Source organism: Monodon monoceros, unplaced genomic scaffold, assembly GCF_005190385.1.
Source record: "Monodon monoceros isolate NGI ecotype Baffin Bay Population unplaced genomic scaffold, NGI_Narwhal_1 Super_Scaffold_2, whole genome shotgun sequence".
NCBI classification, from domain to species: Eukaryota; Metazoa; Chordata; class Mammalia; order Artiodactyla; family Monodontidae; genus Monodon; species Monodon monoceros.
In genome coordinates, this window is record NW_021703776.1 from 1,638,740 (window position 1) to 1,656,572 (window position 17,833).

At 34.8% G+C, this 17,833-nt stretch overlaps 1 protein-coding gene across 1 annotated transcript in view; it reads right to left on the reverse strand.

Moving 5' to 3' along the window:
- Positions 1-17,833, reverse strand: part of ZPBP (zona pellucida binding protein) — a 90,092-nt gene that overhangs the window by 34,543 nt on the left and 37,716 nt on the right. The window contains exons 5-6 of the mRNA XM_029234172.1: positions 15,270-15,488; positions 2,910-2,986 (exon numbers count right to left, since the gene is read on the reverse strand). Coding sequence (XP_029090005.1) covers positions 2,910-2,986; positions 15,270-15,488 — 296 coding nt within the window. The remainder of the gene's footprint in view (positions 1-2,909; positions 2,987-15,269; positions 15,489-17,833) is intronic.

The window sequence follows — 17,833 nt, forward strand, 5'->3', positions numbered from 1 at the left end:
AATCATCCAAATCTGAAACAAATAAGTAAAATCATCTGTTTTCAGATGAAATGTTCATATATGCAGAAAACCCTAAAGACTCCACAAAAACTCTTAGAATAAGCAAATTCAGTAAAGCTGCATGATACAAAATCAACATTAAAAACACCGTTGTATTTCTACACACTAGCAAGAAACTATCTATAAAGGATATCAAGAAAATAATCCCATTTACATGAGTACAAGAAGAATAAAATACTTAGAAGTAAAATTAAGTAGGAAGATGAGAGATGTGTACATTAAAAACTAAAAAACATTGATGAGAGAAATTTTTTTTAAATAAATAAATGTAAAGATACCCTACATTAAGATGGAAGACTATTGTGAAAGTGTCCAGAATACCTAGAGGGATTTAGACATTGACTGAAATTTTCTTCCAAATCCCAATGGCATTTTTTCCAGAAACAGAAAATTAAAAAAAAAAAACCCTAAAATTCATCTGGAACTACAAAATATCCCAGTCAAAGCAATTTTGAGCAAGATGAACAAAGCTGGAGTCATCACATGTCCTGATTTCAAATTACATTACAAAGCTATATTGATCAAAACCATATGGTATTGGCATAAAAACAGATATATTGTCCAGTGAAACAGAATGGAGTATCCAGAAATAAACCCACACATATACTGTCAACTGGTCTTACACAAGAGAGCCAAGAATACACAATGGGGAAAGGACAGTCTCTTCAATAAATGGTGTTGGGCAAACAATTTTTCCAGATGAAAAGAATGAAATCAGACCCTTCTAACTTACACAAAACTCAATTCAAAATATATTAAATATTTAAATGTAAGGCATGAAACTGTAAAATATCTGGAAGAAAATATAGATAAAAAAAGTCTGACACTGGCCTTAGCAATGAAAACTTGGATATGATACCAAAAAACACAGGCAACAAAGGCAAAAACAGACAAATGGGATTACCTCAAACTAAAAAGTTTCTGAACAGAAAAGGAAATGAACAAGAAAATAACAAGGCAACCTATGAAATGCGAGTGTATTTGTAAACTTTGTATCAGATAAAGGGTTAATTTCCAAAATATATAAGGAAGACATAAAACTCAACAGCAAAATAATAATAATAATCATATGATCTGAATTTTAAAATAGGCAAAGGAACTGAAGAGACATTTCTCCAAAGAAGACATACAAACAATCAGCAGGTACATGAGAAGATTCTTAACAGAACTAACCATCAGGGAGGTGCAATAAAAACTGCAATGCACTATCACATCACACATGTCAGAATGACAATTATCAGAAAAACAAAAGACATAAAGTGTTGGTAAGGATATATAGAAAAGGGAATCCTTATACTTTATTGGAATAAATGTAAATTGATGCAGCCACTATGGAAAACAGTACGGAAGGTCCACAAAAAATTAAAAATAGAATTACCATATGATCTAGCAATTCCATTTCTAGGTATATATCCAAAGTAACTGAAATCAGGATCTCAAAGAGATATCTACACTCCCATGTTCACTATTCACAGTAGCCACAACAAAGAAGCAACCTAAAAGTCCATCTGTGGTTGAAAGGATATATAAAAAACTGTGGCCTATACATATAATGGAATTTTACACAGCCACAAAAAAGAAGGAATTCTAAGGACATAGTTGAACTCAACACCACCATGAATCACCTGTTATAACTGTCGTTTATCAAGAGAATACACACTCTCCTCAAGCTCAAATGTAACATTCACTGTGACAGGCAATATACTCCACCACAGCACACACTTTAACAAATTAACAAGAACAGAAATTATACAATGTCTGCTCTCAGATCATAATGTAATTAAACAGAAATCAATAGAGATTAAACAACACACTTCTAACACATGGGTCAAAGAAGGTATCTCAAGACAAATTTAAAAAAGTATTTTGAAAATTTTAAATTTCAACAAAATATTAACAAAATTTGTGGGGTATACTAAATAATAATTAAAATAGTACTCAGGGATTAAGAAACAGAATTAGAAAATAAGATTGCCTTCTGTTCTCAATGCTGTAAAATTTAACTCCTATTTCAAAAGTAAAGGAAAAAATATATCCCTGGGATGAGAGGTAACCCCTATGGAAGTTTTTTATATGGAAATATCCGGTTATATATAAATAGATGATTTAAGCTACATTTCAGGAGGCTTAGTGAGTACAAATTAAGAAGTCATCCCCCTGTCAATTTCACTAGGCAAAAGTAATGGATACTGACCTATAAATATGCATTACTTATGATTTTAACAGAAAATTTTCATAATCATCAAATGTAAATTACATTTTATTCCAAATATTTTAAAATATTATTTTTAACAAAATGTTCAGGGTCACTGAAGAGTAATCTGAAGTAGGGAAATCTGCCATAAATTTACTGAGCCTGAATAATATGTTAAGCATAATGTAAAAGAGAAAACTAAATTTAATTGCTGCTGGAAGTTACAGCATAATTTTCACCCTAAGCATAGATACAAGATGCTGAGTATAAAGCAATGTGAAAACAGTTAATAAACAGTATAGATCAAATTTATTATTTAGGATTAATAACAGTAACATAGAGAGAATTCTTCAGGATTATTAGTCATAAATTAATTTGCAATAGCAAACAAGGCCCTATAAATGGGAAAATCCTATTTCCTAATACAATCAGTTACAAAATGCTAAATTTCAAAGCATTTCATAAAAATATTAACTCCACTAAATCCTTGTCATTTATTATTTGATGTTATTTGATGAAGTTTTATTTTTATTGTTGAATTCCCTAAGTGTGTATGTTGGGGGGGTGGTGGTGTGTTCTATAAATAGCTAAGATGCTTACTCACACCCTGGGCATGTTCACCGCTTCCTCTTTTTTCTCACCTCACATAACGTACCTTAGATAGTCTTTTGGAAGATTCACAACTATGGTCTGCACATGGTTTGGGTCCTTTTTCAGTGTCTAGAGATGAAACTGAGAAAATATTTTATATTTTATCATGGGTCTAAACTACTATATCACAATATTTAAATTGGCTTTTGAAATATAAAATAGATCATGTATCCAATATTTCTATTCCACTAAAAAATTAAGCAATTTTCCAAATGTTAAATCACTCTTTTCAGCCAAAAACCTAACATAAAAATTTATCTTATATAAATCAGGAAAACCTATTGCAGTGAACTTAAGAGTATGTGGCAACTGACATCATACAATTTTAAACAATGGAATTATTTTGCCTTTTATACCATATATATGTGTATGTATGTATAAATGTGTTTACTCATTCAATATTCTACTTAACTCTACCCATATAACATAGTGTCAGTCATTTGACTAACTCAATTCTTAATCTCTACAAAGAGATAAATGATTATAACAATACTGAAAAGAGAATGAGGTTGGACTACAGTAGTGGCCATGGTAACTAAAATGATGAACATAGTCATATATGCATGCATTGATGTACCTATTTATTCAATAAGTAATTATCGAGAGTCTATTACATACTAAGAGTTATTCTAAGAGTCTGAGACACATAAGTGATCAAAATCTACAAACTCCCTGACTCTCTGGAAATTATATTCTAAGGCAGAAAATGAGAATAAACAACAATACATAAAAACAATAAACAGTCATCATTACAGAAACATATTTTGTGATAAGGTGATAAGTACTAGAAAACAAAGAGCAAGGAAAGAATCCTATAACCTGCAAAACTGCCCTTCAAGAGTGAAAGAGAAATGAAGACTTTCCTAACTAAACAAGAGCTGAGGGAGTTTGTGACCACCTGACCTGCCCAGCAAGAACTGCTCAGGGAGTCCTGCAGGTGAAGTGAAAGGATACTAGGAGGTAATGTGAAGCTGCATGAAAAGAAATAAAGACCTTAACAAAGGTAAGCACACGGACAACAGAAGCTGCTGTTACTGTCACATCGGATTGTAACAGCAATTTTTCTATATATGACTTAAGAGTCTAATATACTTACAAAAAAACAATTGGTCTAAAGGCTAGTATTACTGTAACTTTGGTTTGTAACTCCACACTTTGTTTTCTATATAAATTAAGAGACTAATTCAATTAAAATAATTATTAGTTTATATTTTGGGGCAGACAATTTATAAAGTAGCAAGTTTATGTCATCAGCAACTGAAAGAGGTGGGGATACAGCTGTTAAAGGAGAGTTTTCAAATGGTGTAGAAGTTAGGTTGGTATAAATTCAGATTAGAGTGCTATAAACTTAGGAATGTGAAATGTAATTCCTGTGGTAACAACAAAGAAAATAACTATAGAATATACACAAAAGGAAATGAAAAAGATTTCAACATTTAACTACAAAAAAGTCAACTACACAAAAAAGACTATAATGAAGGAAATGAGGAACAAAACTGCTATAAAGCATAAAGAAAACAAATAGCAAAATGACATAGGTAAATTCTGCATTATCAATAATCATTTTAAAAGTAAATGGATTGGGGACTTCCCTGGTGGCGCAGTGGTTAAGAATCCGCCTGCCAAAGTAGGGGACATGGGTTCAAGCCCTGGACCAGGAATATTCCACAGAGCAACTAAGCCCGTGTGCCACAACTACTGAGCCTGCACTCTAGAGCCCATGAGCCACAACTACTGAAGCCCATGCTCCCTAGAGCCCACGCGCCACAACTACTGAGCCCACATGCTCCAACTACTGAAGCCTGCAAGCCTAGAGCCCATGCTCCACAGCAAGAGAGGCCACCACAGTGAGAAGCCCACACACCCCAATGAGTAGTAGCCCCCACTCACCACAACTAGAGAAAGCCCACACGTAGCAATGAAGTCCCAACACAGCCAAAAATAAACAAATAAATAAGTGGATTAAATTCTCAAGTCAAAAGAGAGAGGTTTGAGAATGAATAACAAAAACATAATCATACTATGTACTGTCTATAGGAGACTCACTTTAGATACAAAAACAAAAATAGATTGCAAATGAAAGGATGGAAAAAGATATTCCATGCAAATAGTAACCAAAACAGAACAAGAGTTGTTATACTCATAAGAGATAAAATAGACTTAAAATCAAGAAAGGGTATAAGAGACAAAAAAGGACAATATATACTAATAAAAGGTTTAGCACAGCAAGAATATGTAATGCAAATATAAACATTTACATACCTAATATCAGACCATGAAAATTTTTGAAGTAAAAACTAACAGCATTCAAAAGAGAAATATACATTTCTACAATAACATTTGGAGACTTCAATATCTCACAATAGTGGACAAAAGAGTCAGATAGAAGATAAGTAAGGAAATAGAGGTCTTAAACAAAACAGTCATAACCCAGGACTGGACGACTTCAGTGGTGAGTTCTAACAACAGTTAGAAGAATTAATACCAATCCTCTCAAACACTTCCAAAAAGGTGAAGAGGAGGTAACACTTCTAAACTCATCCTCTGAGGCCAGCGTTACCCAGACACAAAAGCCAGACAAAGACACCATAAAACACTACAGTCCCATATCCCTAATCAACACTGATGAAAAACTCAACAAAATACTAACCAAACTCAGGGGCTTACTAACAGGACCATACACCATGCGTAAGTGGGGTTTATTGCCAGAATTCAGGGATGGGCCAACATACAACTATGCCATTTCATCTCAGTAACGCAAGTTGTAGCCAGTGCGTTGTGGCAGGAAAGCGAAATAAGAGGCGTCCAAATTGGAAAAGAAGCAGGAAAATTACTTCTGTTCAGAGATGCTATGATCTCATATGCAGACAGTAAGATTCCACAAATAAAACTGTTAAGAACTAATAAATAAATTCAGGAAAGTTGCACAATACAAAGTCAATGCACAAATCAGCTACATTTCTATACACTACAATGAAAAGCCTGAAAAGAAAATTACGGGAACAATTCCATTTACAAAGGCATCAAAAAGAATAAAATACTGAGGAATTAACCAATTAATTAACCATTAACTTAACCAATACTCAGGAATTAACTTACAATTATAACTTAACCATTGTTGAAAGAAATTAAAGAAGACATATAGAAATGCATGCAATGTTCATAGACTGGAAAAGGTAACATCGTTAAAATGTCAATACTACACAAAACAATCTATAGACTCAATGCAATCAACATTAAAATCCCAACTACATTTTCTGCAAAACAGAAAAATCCACACTAAAATCTATGTGGAATCACAAGGGACTTTATATAAAGTCTTAAAAAAGAATAAAGCTAAAAATCACAATTCTTGATTTCAAAATTTACTACAAAGCTGCAGTAACCAAAATAGTGTGTTACTGGCATAAAGACAGAAATATTGACCAATGTAACAGACAGCCCAGAAATAAGTCCTCACATATATGGCCAAATGATTTTTGACAATGGTGTCAACACTATTCGATGGGGAAAGCACTGCCTTTTCAGTAAATGGTGCTGGGAAAACTGGATATCCACATGCAAAAGGATGAATTTCGATTCTTACCTAACACCATACATGCAAATTAGCTCAAGATGGATCAAAAACCTAAATGTAAAAAATAAAACTACAAAATTCTTAGAGGAAAACTTATGGCAAAAGCTTCATTGGATTTGGCAATGATTTCTTGGATATTGTCACCAAAGGTACAAGAAACAAAAGAAAAAAACAGACAAGTGGACTTTATCAAAAAAATTTTTTAAAGTGTGCATCAAAACACAATAGCAATAGAGTTAAAAGGCAACCTACAGAATGTGAGAAAATATCTGCAACTCACATATCTGATAAGGGATAAATATACAGAATATGTAGAGAACTCCTAAAACGCAATACCAAAACAAGCAAACAACCAGATTAAAAAATGAACAAAAAAACAAAAGTGGGCAATGAGGGACTTCCCTGGTGGTCCAGTGGTTAAGACTCCATGCTCCCAGTGCAGGGGGCCTGGGTTCGATCCCTGGTCAGGGAACTAGATCGCACATGCTGCAACTAAGAACCAGCATGCTGCAACTAAGACCCAGCAGAGCCAAATAAATAAATAAAATTTTTTAAAAAATGGGTAACGAATTTCACAAGGAATTTCTCCAAAGAAGATGTAGAAATGGCCAATAAGCTCAGGAAACGATGTTCAACATAACTAATTTTTAGAGAAATGCAAATCAAAACTATAATGAGACACTACCAAACACCCATTAGGATGGTTACTATGAAAACAAAAGAAAATAACTAGTGTTGGTGAGAATGTGGTGAATTGGAACTCTTGTACACTGTTGGTGGAAATGTAAAATGTTGTAACCACTGTGGAAAAATAGTAGCAGTTCCTCAAAAAAATAAAATAAAAATAAAAACAGAATTACTATTATGATCTAGCAAATCCACCTTTGAGTATATACCCAAAAGAACTGAATGCAGGGTCTCAAAGAGACATGTGTACACCTATAAGCAGCATTATTCACAATAGTGTACTGAAAACAACACAAGTGGCCATCAATGCATTCACGGAGAAGCAAAATGTTGTATATACACAGAATGAAATATTACTAGTTCTTAAAAAGGAAGAAAATCCTGCCATATGTTACAACATGGATGAACCTTGAGGACATTTTGCTAAGAGAAATAAGCCAGAAACAAACAGAAAACTACTGTATGATTCCCCTTATATGAGATATTTAGATAAAATCACAGAGATAGAAAGTAGAAGGGTAGACACTAGGAGCTGTAGGGAAAAGAGCAACTTATTGTTTAGTAGAAACAGAATATCAGCTTCCCACAATGAAAGTGTTTTGGAGGTAAATGATGATAACAGTTAGACATGAATGTATTTAATGCCATGTAACTGTATACTTGAAATGGTTAAGATTAATTTTATGTATGTGTATTTTACCACAGTAAGAAAATGGAAAAAAATTAAAAATAAATGAATTAAATCAGACTTCTCCTCAGAAGCCATGCAAGCAAGAGAATAGTGTGAATGATTTTAAACACAGTATTGAAAGAAAAAAAAGTCACCAAACTAAAATACTGAATTCCGTGAAATTATTCTTCAAAACTGAAATAAAAACAAAGACTTTCTCAGAAAAACAAAAATTGAGAGAATCTGTCACCAGAAACCCAGACTTATAAGAAACATTAAAAGAAGTTCTTCATAAAGAAGGAAAACAATACGTGTCCACAACTTGGATCTAAATAAAGGAAGGGCACTAGAGAAGGAATAAAAGAAGGTAATAGTAAATCTGTTTTTCTTATTCTTAACTGATCTGACAATAGCTTGTTCAAAAGCTTATGGATGAGTAAAATAAATTACTGCAGTTTTATAAGGGAAGAGAGGGCAAATTTGGGAATTCTATTGTAAAGTACTTGTATTACCCATGAAATGGTACAGCATTATTTGAAAGTAGACTTGGATTAGTCATAAAAGTGTACTGCAAACTACAGGGCAAACACTTAAAGTAAAAAACAAATTATAACTGATATGTTAATAGAAACAAATTGAGTCATATAAATGCTTGATTAAAACCAGAGAAGGCAAAAAAGTGGAAGAGGAAAAAGACACAAAGAAAAGGGGCAACAGAACAGTAACAAATATGGTAAATGTTAATCCAACTCCACCAATAATCATTTTTAAAGTCAATGGTTTAAATTCACCAATTAAAAGACAGAGACTGTCTGAATGAATTTTTTAAAGATCTAATTATTTCTCATCTACAAGAGACCCACTTTAAACATAAAGATACTGATAGACTAAAAGTAAAGGGGTGGAGAAAATCACACCATACTAACATGAATCAAAAGAAAGCTGGAAAAGCAATATTAACTTTAGACAAAAGACAAACATCTAGACAAAGAATAAAAGAGAAATTAGAGGACATTACTATCTATCTTTCATAAATAAAAAGGATTATAAGAATATTATATACAATAGTATGCTAAAAATTAGATAACTTACATGAAATAGATGAAAATATAAATTATCTAAACTGACCCAAGAAGAAACACAAAATATGAACAGTAATGTAACAAAGAGATCAAATCAGTAATCAATGATCTTCCAATAAAGAAAACCCTGGGCCCAATGGCTTCAGTGGTGAACTCTAACAAACATTAACTATTAAAAGAAATCTTTCTCCATCACTTTCAAAAGAATAGAAGAGGAAGGGACACTTCTTAAAACTCATTTCATGAAGCCAGTAGTATGCTGATACCAAGGGCAGACAATAACATCACAAGAAAAGAAAACTCTGGGCTAATATCAATTTGAATGCAAATACTCTCAATAACAGAAGTACAAAATTATTCCAGCAGCATACTAAGTATATATATATATATACCCTGACCAAGTGGGATATATTGCAGGGGTGCAAGCGTGGTTCACCATGTGGAAATCAAAAATTACAATGCACAACATTCATAGAAGGGAAAAAAAAAACATGATCATCTCATTTGATACAAAAGAAACATTTGACAAAAGCTAACACCCTTTCATGATTAAAAAAAAACACACTCAATAAACTAGGAATTGAAAGTAACTGCTTCACCCTGATAAAGAGCTTTTATGAAAAACCCACACAGCCAATATCAAATTCAATAGTGAAACACTTAAACTTTTCCCCTAGGATCAAGAACAATTCAAGGATGTCCACTTTTGCCATTTCTACTAAACAATATATTGACATTCTAGCAAGAGCAATTTGGCACAAAATAGATAGAGAAGAGATAAAAGTTATCCAAATTGGAAAGAAATAAGTAAAACTATTGTTATCCTTAGGTGACATAATCTTCCATATAGAAAATACTAAAAATTCCAAGCACCATAAAATAACTCTTAATTAATTAAACCAAGATGTAAGATACACAAAAAAATCAATGAATTTCTACATACTAGCGATGAACAATGTGAAAAAGAAAATTATTGTACTTACAATAGCATCAAAAACAATAACATATGTAGTAATTACTTTATCAAGAGGTGTTAAGGCTTACACACTGAAAAGTATAAAGCACTGCTGATAGATAAAGAAGTCTGCTATGTTCTAAATATTTCATGCCCCGCCCCAGTTCTTATGTTGAAATGCTAATGCCCAATGTGGTAGTATTAGGAGGTGGGGTCTTTAGGAAGTGCTTAGGTCATGAGAATAGAGCCTTTATGAATGAGATTGGTGCTCTTACAAAAGAGGCTCCAGAGAAACCCCTAGCTGCTTCTGCTATGTGAGGACATAATGAAAAGTCTGTAACCCTTAAGAGGGCCCTCACCAAACATGGTGGCACTGTGACCTCAGAATTACAGCTCCCAGAAACGTGAGAAATAAATTTCCATTGTTTATAAGCTACCCAGTCTATGGTATTAGTTACAGCAGCCCAACAGACTAAGACAAAGTCCTAAATAAAGGGAGAGCTATCCTGTGTTCATGGGTTGGAAGACAATATTGTTCAGGAGGTAACATTAGAGACATTACAGATTCAATGCAAACCCCAATGGCCTTTTTCAACAGGAATGAAAAAGCAGGTGCAAAAAACATATGGGATTGCAACTGACTTCAAATAGCCGAAACAATGTTGAAAAGGGGAGAACAAAATTTAAGGACTCCCACTTCCCAATTTCAAATATTACTACAAACAAAGCTACTATCAAAACCTTATGATCAAAACGTTGTGGACTACCATAAGAATAGGCATACAGAGCAATGAAATAGAATTAACAGCCCAGAAATAAATTCACATATCTGTGGCTAAGTAAGTTTCAACAAGAGTACCATGACAATTCAAAGAGAAAAGAACAGTCTCTTCAAAATTGGTGTTGGGATAATCGTACATCCACATTCAAAAGTATGAGGTTGGATCCATATTTCACAGCATATACAAAAATTAACTCAAAATGAATCTGAGACCTAAATGTAGGTGGTAAACTTAAAAATTCTTAGAAAAAAGCAAAATGAGTACACATCAAGCAAAGAGATCTCAAATAAAAAATGTAACATTATACCTCAAGGAATAAGAAAAAGAAAATCATGCTAATCCCAACATTAGCAGAAGAAAGGAAATAATACATTAGAGCAGAAATAAATGAAATAGGAAAAAATACAAATGGTTAACAAAACCAAAACTTGGTTTTTTGAAAAGATAAAACTGACAACCTTTAGCTATAATAAGAAAAAAAGAGGATCCAAATACATGAAATTATAAATTAGAGACATTGCTCTGATACCCAGAAATACAAAGGAGCCAAAGAGACTATTATGAATAACTATACACCAAAAATTGGACAACTGAGAAGAAACTGATAAATTCCTAGAAACATGCGACCTACCAAGACTGGAATCATAAAGAAGTAGAAAATTTGAACAGATCAATAGTGACTAAGGAGATAGAATCATTAACCAAAAATTTCCCCCCAGCCCCACAAAAAAGCCCAGAACCAGATGGCTTCACTGATGAATTCTACCAAATATTTAAAGAACTAATGTCAATCTTTTTCAAACTTCAAAAAAACTGAAGAGGAGGTAACATGCTCAAACCATTTTACAAGGCCTGATACCAAAGCCAGATAAGGACACTAATCAAAAAGAAAACTATAGGCCAATATTCCTGATGAATATAGATGGAAAAATCCTCAACAAAATACTGACAAACCAAAATGAACAGCACATTAAAACTATCAAACAACATGAGTAAGTGGGATTCATCTCTGAGATGCAAGGACGGTTCAACATATGCAAATCAACAAATGTGATTTATCACATTAATAGAATGAAAAATAAAAACCACATGGTCATCTCAATGTATGCAAAAATGTATCTGACAAAATTCAACTTCCATTCAAAATAAAACTCTCAACAAATTAGGTACAGAATGAATCTACCTTAATATAATAATGGCCATGTATGACAAGTCCACAGCTAACATCATATTCAATATGAAAGGTTGAAAGATTTTCCTCTAAGATCAGGAACAAGGAAAGGATGCCCACTCTCACCACCCCTATATAACATAGTACCGGAAGTCCTAGCCAGAGCAGTCCGGCAAGACAAAGAAATAAAAGACACCTGAATCAAACAAGGAGAAGTGTAACTATCTCTGTCTGCATATGATGTAATTTTACATAGAGAAAATCCTAAGGATTTCAGCAAAAAACTGTTAGACTTAATAAATGAATTTAGTTAAGTTTCAGGATACAAAGCAACATGCAAAAATTGGTATAATTTCTATATAATAACGAATTATCTGAAAAGAAATAAAGAAACAATCTTATTTACAATACTATCAAAACCAAAAAAATACATAGGAGTAAATTTAAACAAGGAGGTAAAAGGTCTGTACACTGAAAATTACAAGACAGTGATGAAAGAAACTGAAGAAGACACAAATAAATGGAGATGCCTCATGTTCATGAATTGAATGAAATTAATATTGTTAAAATATCCATAAAACCCAAAGTAACCTACGGATTCAACGTAATCTTTACTAAGATTCAAATGTATTTTTTACAGAAATAGAAAAAAAATCCTAAAATTTGTATGGAATCACAAAAGACCCTGAATAAGTTATCAATGCAGTTCTAAGAAAGAACGAAGCTGGAAGTATTACACTTCTAATTTCAAATTATATTACAAAGGTATAGTAGTCAAAACAATATGGTACTGGCATAAAAACAAACACATAGTCCTATGGAATAGAAGTGAAAATCCAGGAAATAAACCTATGCATGTAAGGTCAACTATATTTGACAAGAAAGCCAAGAATACTCAGTTGAGAACAGACAGTCTCCCCAATAAATGATACTGGGAAAACTGGACATTCACATGCAAAAGAATGAAACTAGACTCCTATCTCATGCCACACACAAAAATTAACTCAAAATGGATTAAAGACTTAAATGTAAAACTTAAACCATAAAACTCCTAGGAGAAAACACAGGGAAAAGCTGGTGCTGGCAATGACTTTATGACTATGACACCAAAGCACAAGCAATGAAAACAAAAGTAAACAAATGGGACTACATACAACTAAAAAAGCTTCTTCACAGCAAAAGAAACAATCAACAAACTGAAAAGACAACCTAGAGAATGGTATAAAATATTTGATAACCACATAAATTTGATAAGACAATAATATCCTAAATATATAAGGAACTCATACAATTCAAAAACAAAAAACAAATAGCCCAATTAAAAATTGAAAGGGACCTGAATAGACTTTTTTTTCCTTAGAAAGTATTCAAATGGCCAACAGGTAAATGATAAGGTGCTCAACATCACAAATCATCACGAAATGAAAATCAAAACCATGAGATATCACCCACATCTGTTAGAATGATGATTATCCAAAAGACAAGAGATGAGTGATAGCAAGGATGTGGAAAAAAGGTAACCTTTATGCACCTTTAGTGGGAATATGAATTGGTATAGCTACTATGGAAAATAGTAGGGAGGTTCCTCAAAAGGTAAAAAAAAAAAAAAAAAAAAAAATAGAACTACCATATGATCCAGCAATTCCACTTCTGGATATACATCTGAAGGAAATGAAATCACTATCTCTTAGAGATATCTGTACCCACGTGTTCAATGCGGCACCATTTACCATAGCTAAGACATAGAAACAACCTAAGTATCCATCAACAGATGAACAGATAAAGAAAATATGCTACACACACACACACAGGAATATTATTCAGCCATAAAAATGAAGGAGATTCTGCCATGTGTAACAACACAGATAAAACTTGAGGGCATTTTGTTAAGTGAAACAAGTCAGAGAAAGACAAATACTGTATGACCTTACTTATATGTGGAATCTACAAAAACTGAACTCAGAAAAGGAGAACAGATTGATGATTGCCAGGGGCATGGATTGGGGGTGAGGGAAATGAATGAAGGAAGACAAAGGGTACAAATAAATTCAGGATGTAACGCAGAGCTTGGTGAATATAGTTAATAATACTGTATTGTATATATCTGAAAGTTGCTAGAAGAGTAGATTTTAAAAGTTCTTACTGCAGAAATAAATAAATTGTAACTATGTGAGAAGATCTATGTGTTTAACCTTATTATGGCAAACATTTTGCAATATATAGATACATCAAATCCTTATGTTGTACACTTTGAACTAACATATTGTTATATGTCAATTATATATCAATAAAGCTAGGGAAAAAAAATCAAAATTGGGCAAAGGACTTGAATGGACTTTTCTCCAAAAAAATATATGAATGGTCAATAAGCACATGAAAAGATGCTCAACATCATGAGTCATTAGAGAAATGCAAATTAAGCCCACAGTGAACTAATTTCTATTGAAAATCATCTCTTTCCTCTTATGGGTTCAAGTACACTTTCAGCTTTTCTCAAGACTATTAAATGCCTATTAATAGCACCTATTCAATACACCAGGTACAAAGACACCATAACTCTCATGAATGCTAACAGTGGGTCTTTGATGAGCTAAAGAAAGACTCAGACTATCTTTCATAATTTGCCTCAGGGGCTGGAGAACAACTCTCAAAATTTTTTCTGGAGAAGAGAAAAGAAGTAAGGAAGATAAAAGATAGTGAAAATGGGGTTGAACACCTCTTATTCTTTCCTCTGAAAGCTTTGCACCTCTCACTTGTATCTAAGCATTCAATCCTAGATGGCCAAGAAAGAGAGAGGGAATATCAGAGAAATGGGTAAGTGTAAACAAACACTGACAGTAGAGGAATCAAGGACAGAGGGTAAAGAAGAAAGAAAGGAAACAGCAACATACCATTTGAGATGAAAAGTGGAGGGGGTCCTCTTGCTACTGGGACCCATTAAGAACACATGCATGGGTATTCCTAAATGCTCATTCATAAACGGGCCCTTTATAAATCTAAAGTCTTCAGATATTAAGTCCAATTCTTGGTTTTCCAGAATATACTGGGCTTTTGCTCTGCATTGTTAGGAAAAGCAACCTAAGCTGTTAGAACAGTCCCTCTGGTCTAAAGTGTTAACCTAGCTTATTATATAATTACATGCTTTTACAAACTAAATCTTTGTAGCTAAATATCATGATAGATATTCCTCATACTAAATTCCATTCTATAGTAAATTATCATAGCAATGTTTAAGTTATTTGGGAACCCAAACTTTTCATTACGTACATGAATCAGCAGAAATGTATTTGGGGGCTATAAGATCTAAGAAGTGAAAGTAAAGAATATGAAACATTCAGATCTATAGCATTTACATTCTAAAAATGCCACTAGTAACTCAGGTCTCTAAGATTGGTTTTGCAGTCTAACTTTGTTTTCTTTAAAGAATTGCATATACTTACCTGAAAATGTAAAAAACAATTCATTTTGCAAACCAGCTCTTTGCATTTTAACATGATGGCATTCAGACTTCAGTAAGAAAACTTGACATGAAAGGTCAAGAACCAATTTGCTTAAAATCTCAAGAAGTTTCTTCTCAAAAGAAACATTATAGATAGTATTACAGGGAGCTGCATGATATCGAGCTGTGAACTGGTAATAATAACGTGGCTCACGATAAGCTGCAAAAAATTAAACAGAGAACAATACAGCAATGGTTATTTAAGCAATTCAAATATATTTCAGCTATTCAAGAGAAATCATTATTTGGAATACATTTGACCCTTGAACAACGCAGGGTTAGGGTTAGGAACACCAACCACACCCCCAGTTGAAAATACATGTATAATTTATAGTCAGCCCTCCTCACCCATATTCCTCTGAATCCAGGGTTCTGCAATGTGTGGATGTGGATCGTGTGGTACTGCAGTATTTGCTACTGAAAACATCCATGTATAATGGACCCACACAGTTCAAACCCATGTTGTTCAAAGGTGAACTGTATATGTTTCTATATACAGCCATATATAAATTTTTTTTTAATTTAACAAGCACTTATCTAGCAGCTACTAAGTGACAAATGCTGTTATAGGCACTTTAAAAATAGAAACTCATTTAAATCTCCTAAGATTATTAAAGATTGGTATAATCTTCACATCCAGCATGTATTGAGGGATACTATGTCACATGCCTAATGCCTGTGCTATCAAAACTGAGACTCTAGCTGAGGAGCCTAGCCCAGAGTCTGTGCCCTTAACCACCATGTCATGCTGCCTCAAACTCAGGTATGAGACTTCCCTAAGTTTAAATATTCATCTTAGGGAACGAGGGGAAGATGACAGAAGAGTAAGACGTGGAGATCACCTTCCTCCCCACAGATACACCAGAAATACATCTACACGTGGAACAACTCCTACAGAACACCTACTGAACGCTGGCAGAAGGCCTCAGACCTCCCAAAAGGCAAGAAACTCCCCACGTACCTGGGTAGGGCAAAAGAAAAAAGAAAAAACAAAGACAAAAGAATAGGGATGGAACCCGCACCAGTGGGAGGGAGCTGTGAAGCAGCAAAGGTTTCCACACACTAGGAAGCCACTTCGTGGGTGGAGACTGCGAGTGGCGGAGGGGGAACGCTTCGGAGCCACGGGGGAAAGCGCAGCCACAGGGGTGTGGAGAGCAAAATGGAGAGATTCCAGCACAGAGGATCGGTGCCGACCGGCACTCACCAGCCCGAGAGGCTTGTCTGCTCACCGCCGGGGCGGGTGGGGCTGGGAGCAGAGGCTGGGGCTTCAGTCTGAGCGCAGGGAGAGGACTGGGGTTGGCGGCGTGAACACAGCCTGCAGGGAGTTAGTGCGCCACGGCTGGCCGGGAGGGAATCGGGGAAAAGTCTGGACCTGCCGAAGAGGCAAGAGACTTTTCTTCCCTCTTTGTTTCCTGGTGCGCGAGGAGAGGGGATTAAGAGCGCTGCTTAAAGGAGCTCTAGAGACTGGCGCGAGCCGCGGCTAAAAGCGCGGACCCCAGAGATGGGCGTGAGACAATAAGGCTGCTGCTGCTGCCACCAAGAAGCCTGTGTGTGAGCACAGGTCACTATCCACACCCCACTTCCGGGGAGCCTGTGCAGCCTGCCACTGCCAGGGTCCCGTGATCCAGGGACAACTTCCCGGGGAGAATGTACAGCATGCTTCAGGCTGGTGCAACGTCACGCCGGCCTCTGACGCCACAGGCTTGCCCCGCACTTCGTACCCCTCCCTCACCCTGGCCTGAGTGAGCCAGAGTCCCCGGAGCAGCTGCTCCTTTAACCCCGTTCTATCTGAGCAAAGAACAGACGCCCTCCGGCGACCGACACGCAGAGGTGGGGCCAAATCCAAAGCTGAACCCCAGGAGCTGTGCAAACAAAGAAGAGAAAGGGAAATCTCTCCCAGAAGCCTCAGAAGCAGTGCGTTAAAGCTCCACAATCAACTGGATGTACCTGCATCTGTGGAATACCTGAATAGACAACGAATCATCCCAAATTGAGGAGGTGGACTGTGAGAGCAAGATTTATGATGTTTTCCTCTTTTTGTAAGTGTGTATGTGTATGCTTCTGTGTGAGATTTTGTCTGTATAGCTTTGCTTCCACCATTTGTCCTAGGGTTCTATCCGTCCATATTTTTTTTCTTAATAATTATATTTTATTTTAATAACTTTATTTTATTTTACTTTATCATCTTTCTTTCTTTCCTTCCTTCCCTCCTTTAGACAACGAATCATCCCAAATTGAGGAGGCGGACTGTGAGAGCAACATTTATGATTTTTTCCCCTTTTCTTATTTTTGTGACTGTATGTGTATGCTTCTGTGTGAGATTTTGTCTATAGCTTTGCTTCCACCATTTGTCCTAGGGTTCTATCTGTCCGTATTTTTTTTTCTTAATAATTATATTTTATTTTAATAACTTTATTTTATTTTACTTTATCATCTTTCTTTCTTTCCTTCCTTCCCTCCTTTAGACAACGAATCATTCCAAATTGAGGAGGTGGACTGTGAGAG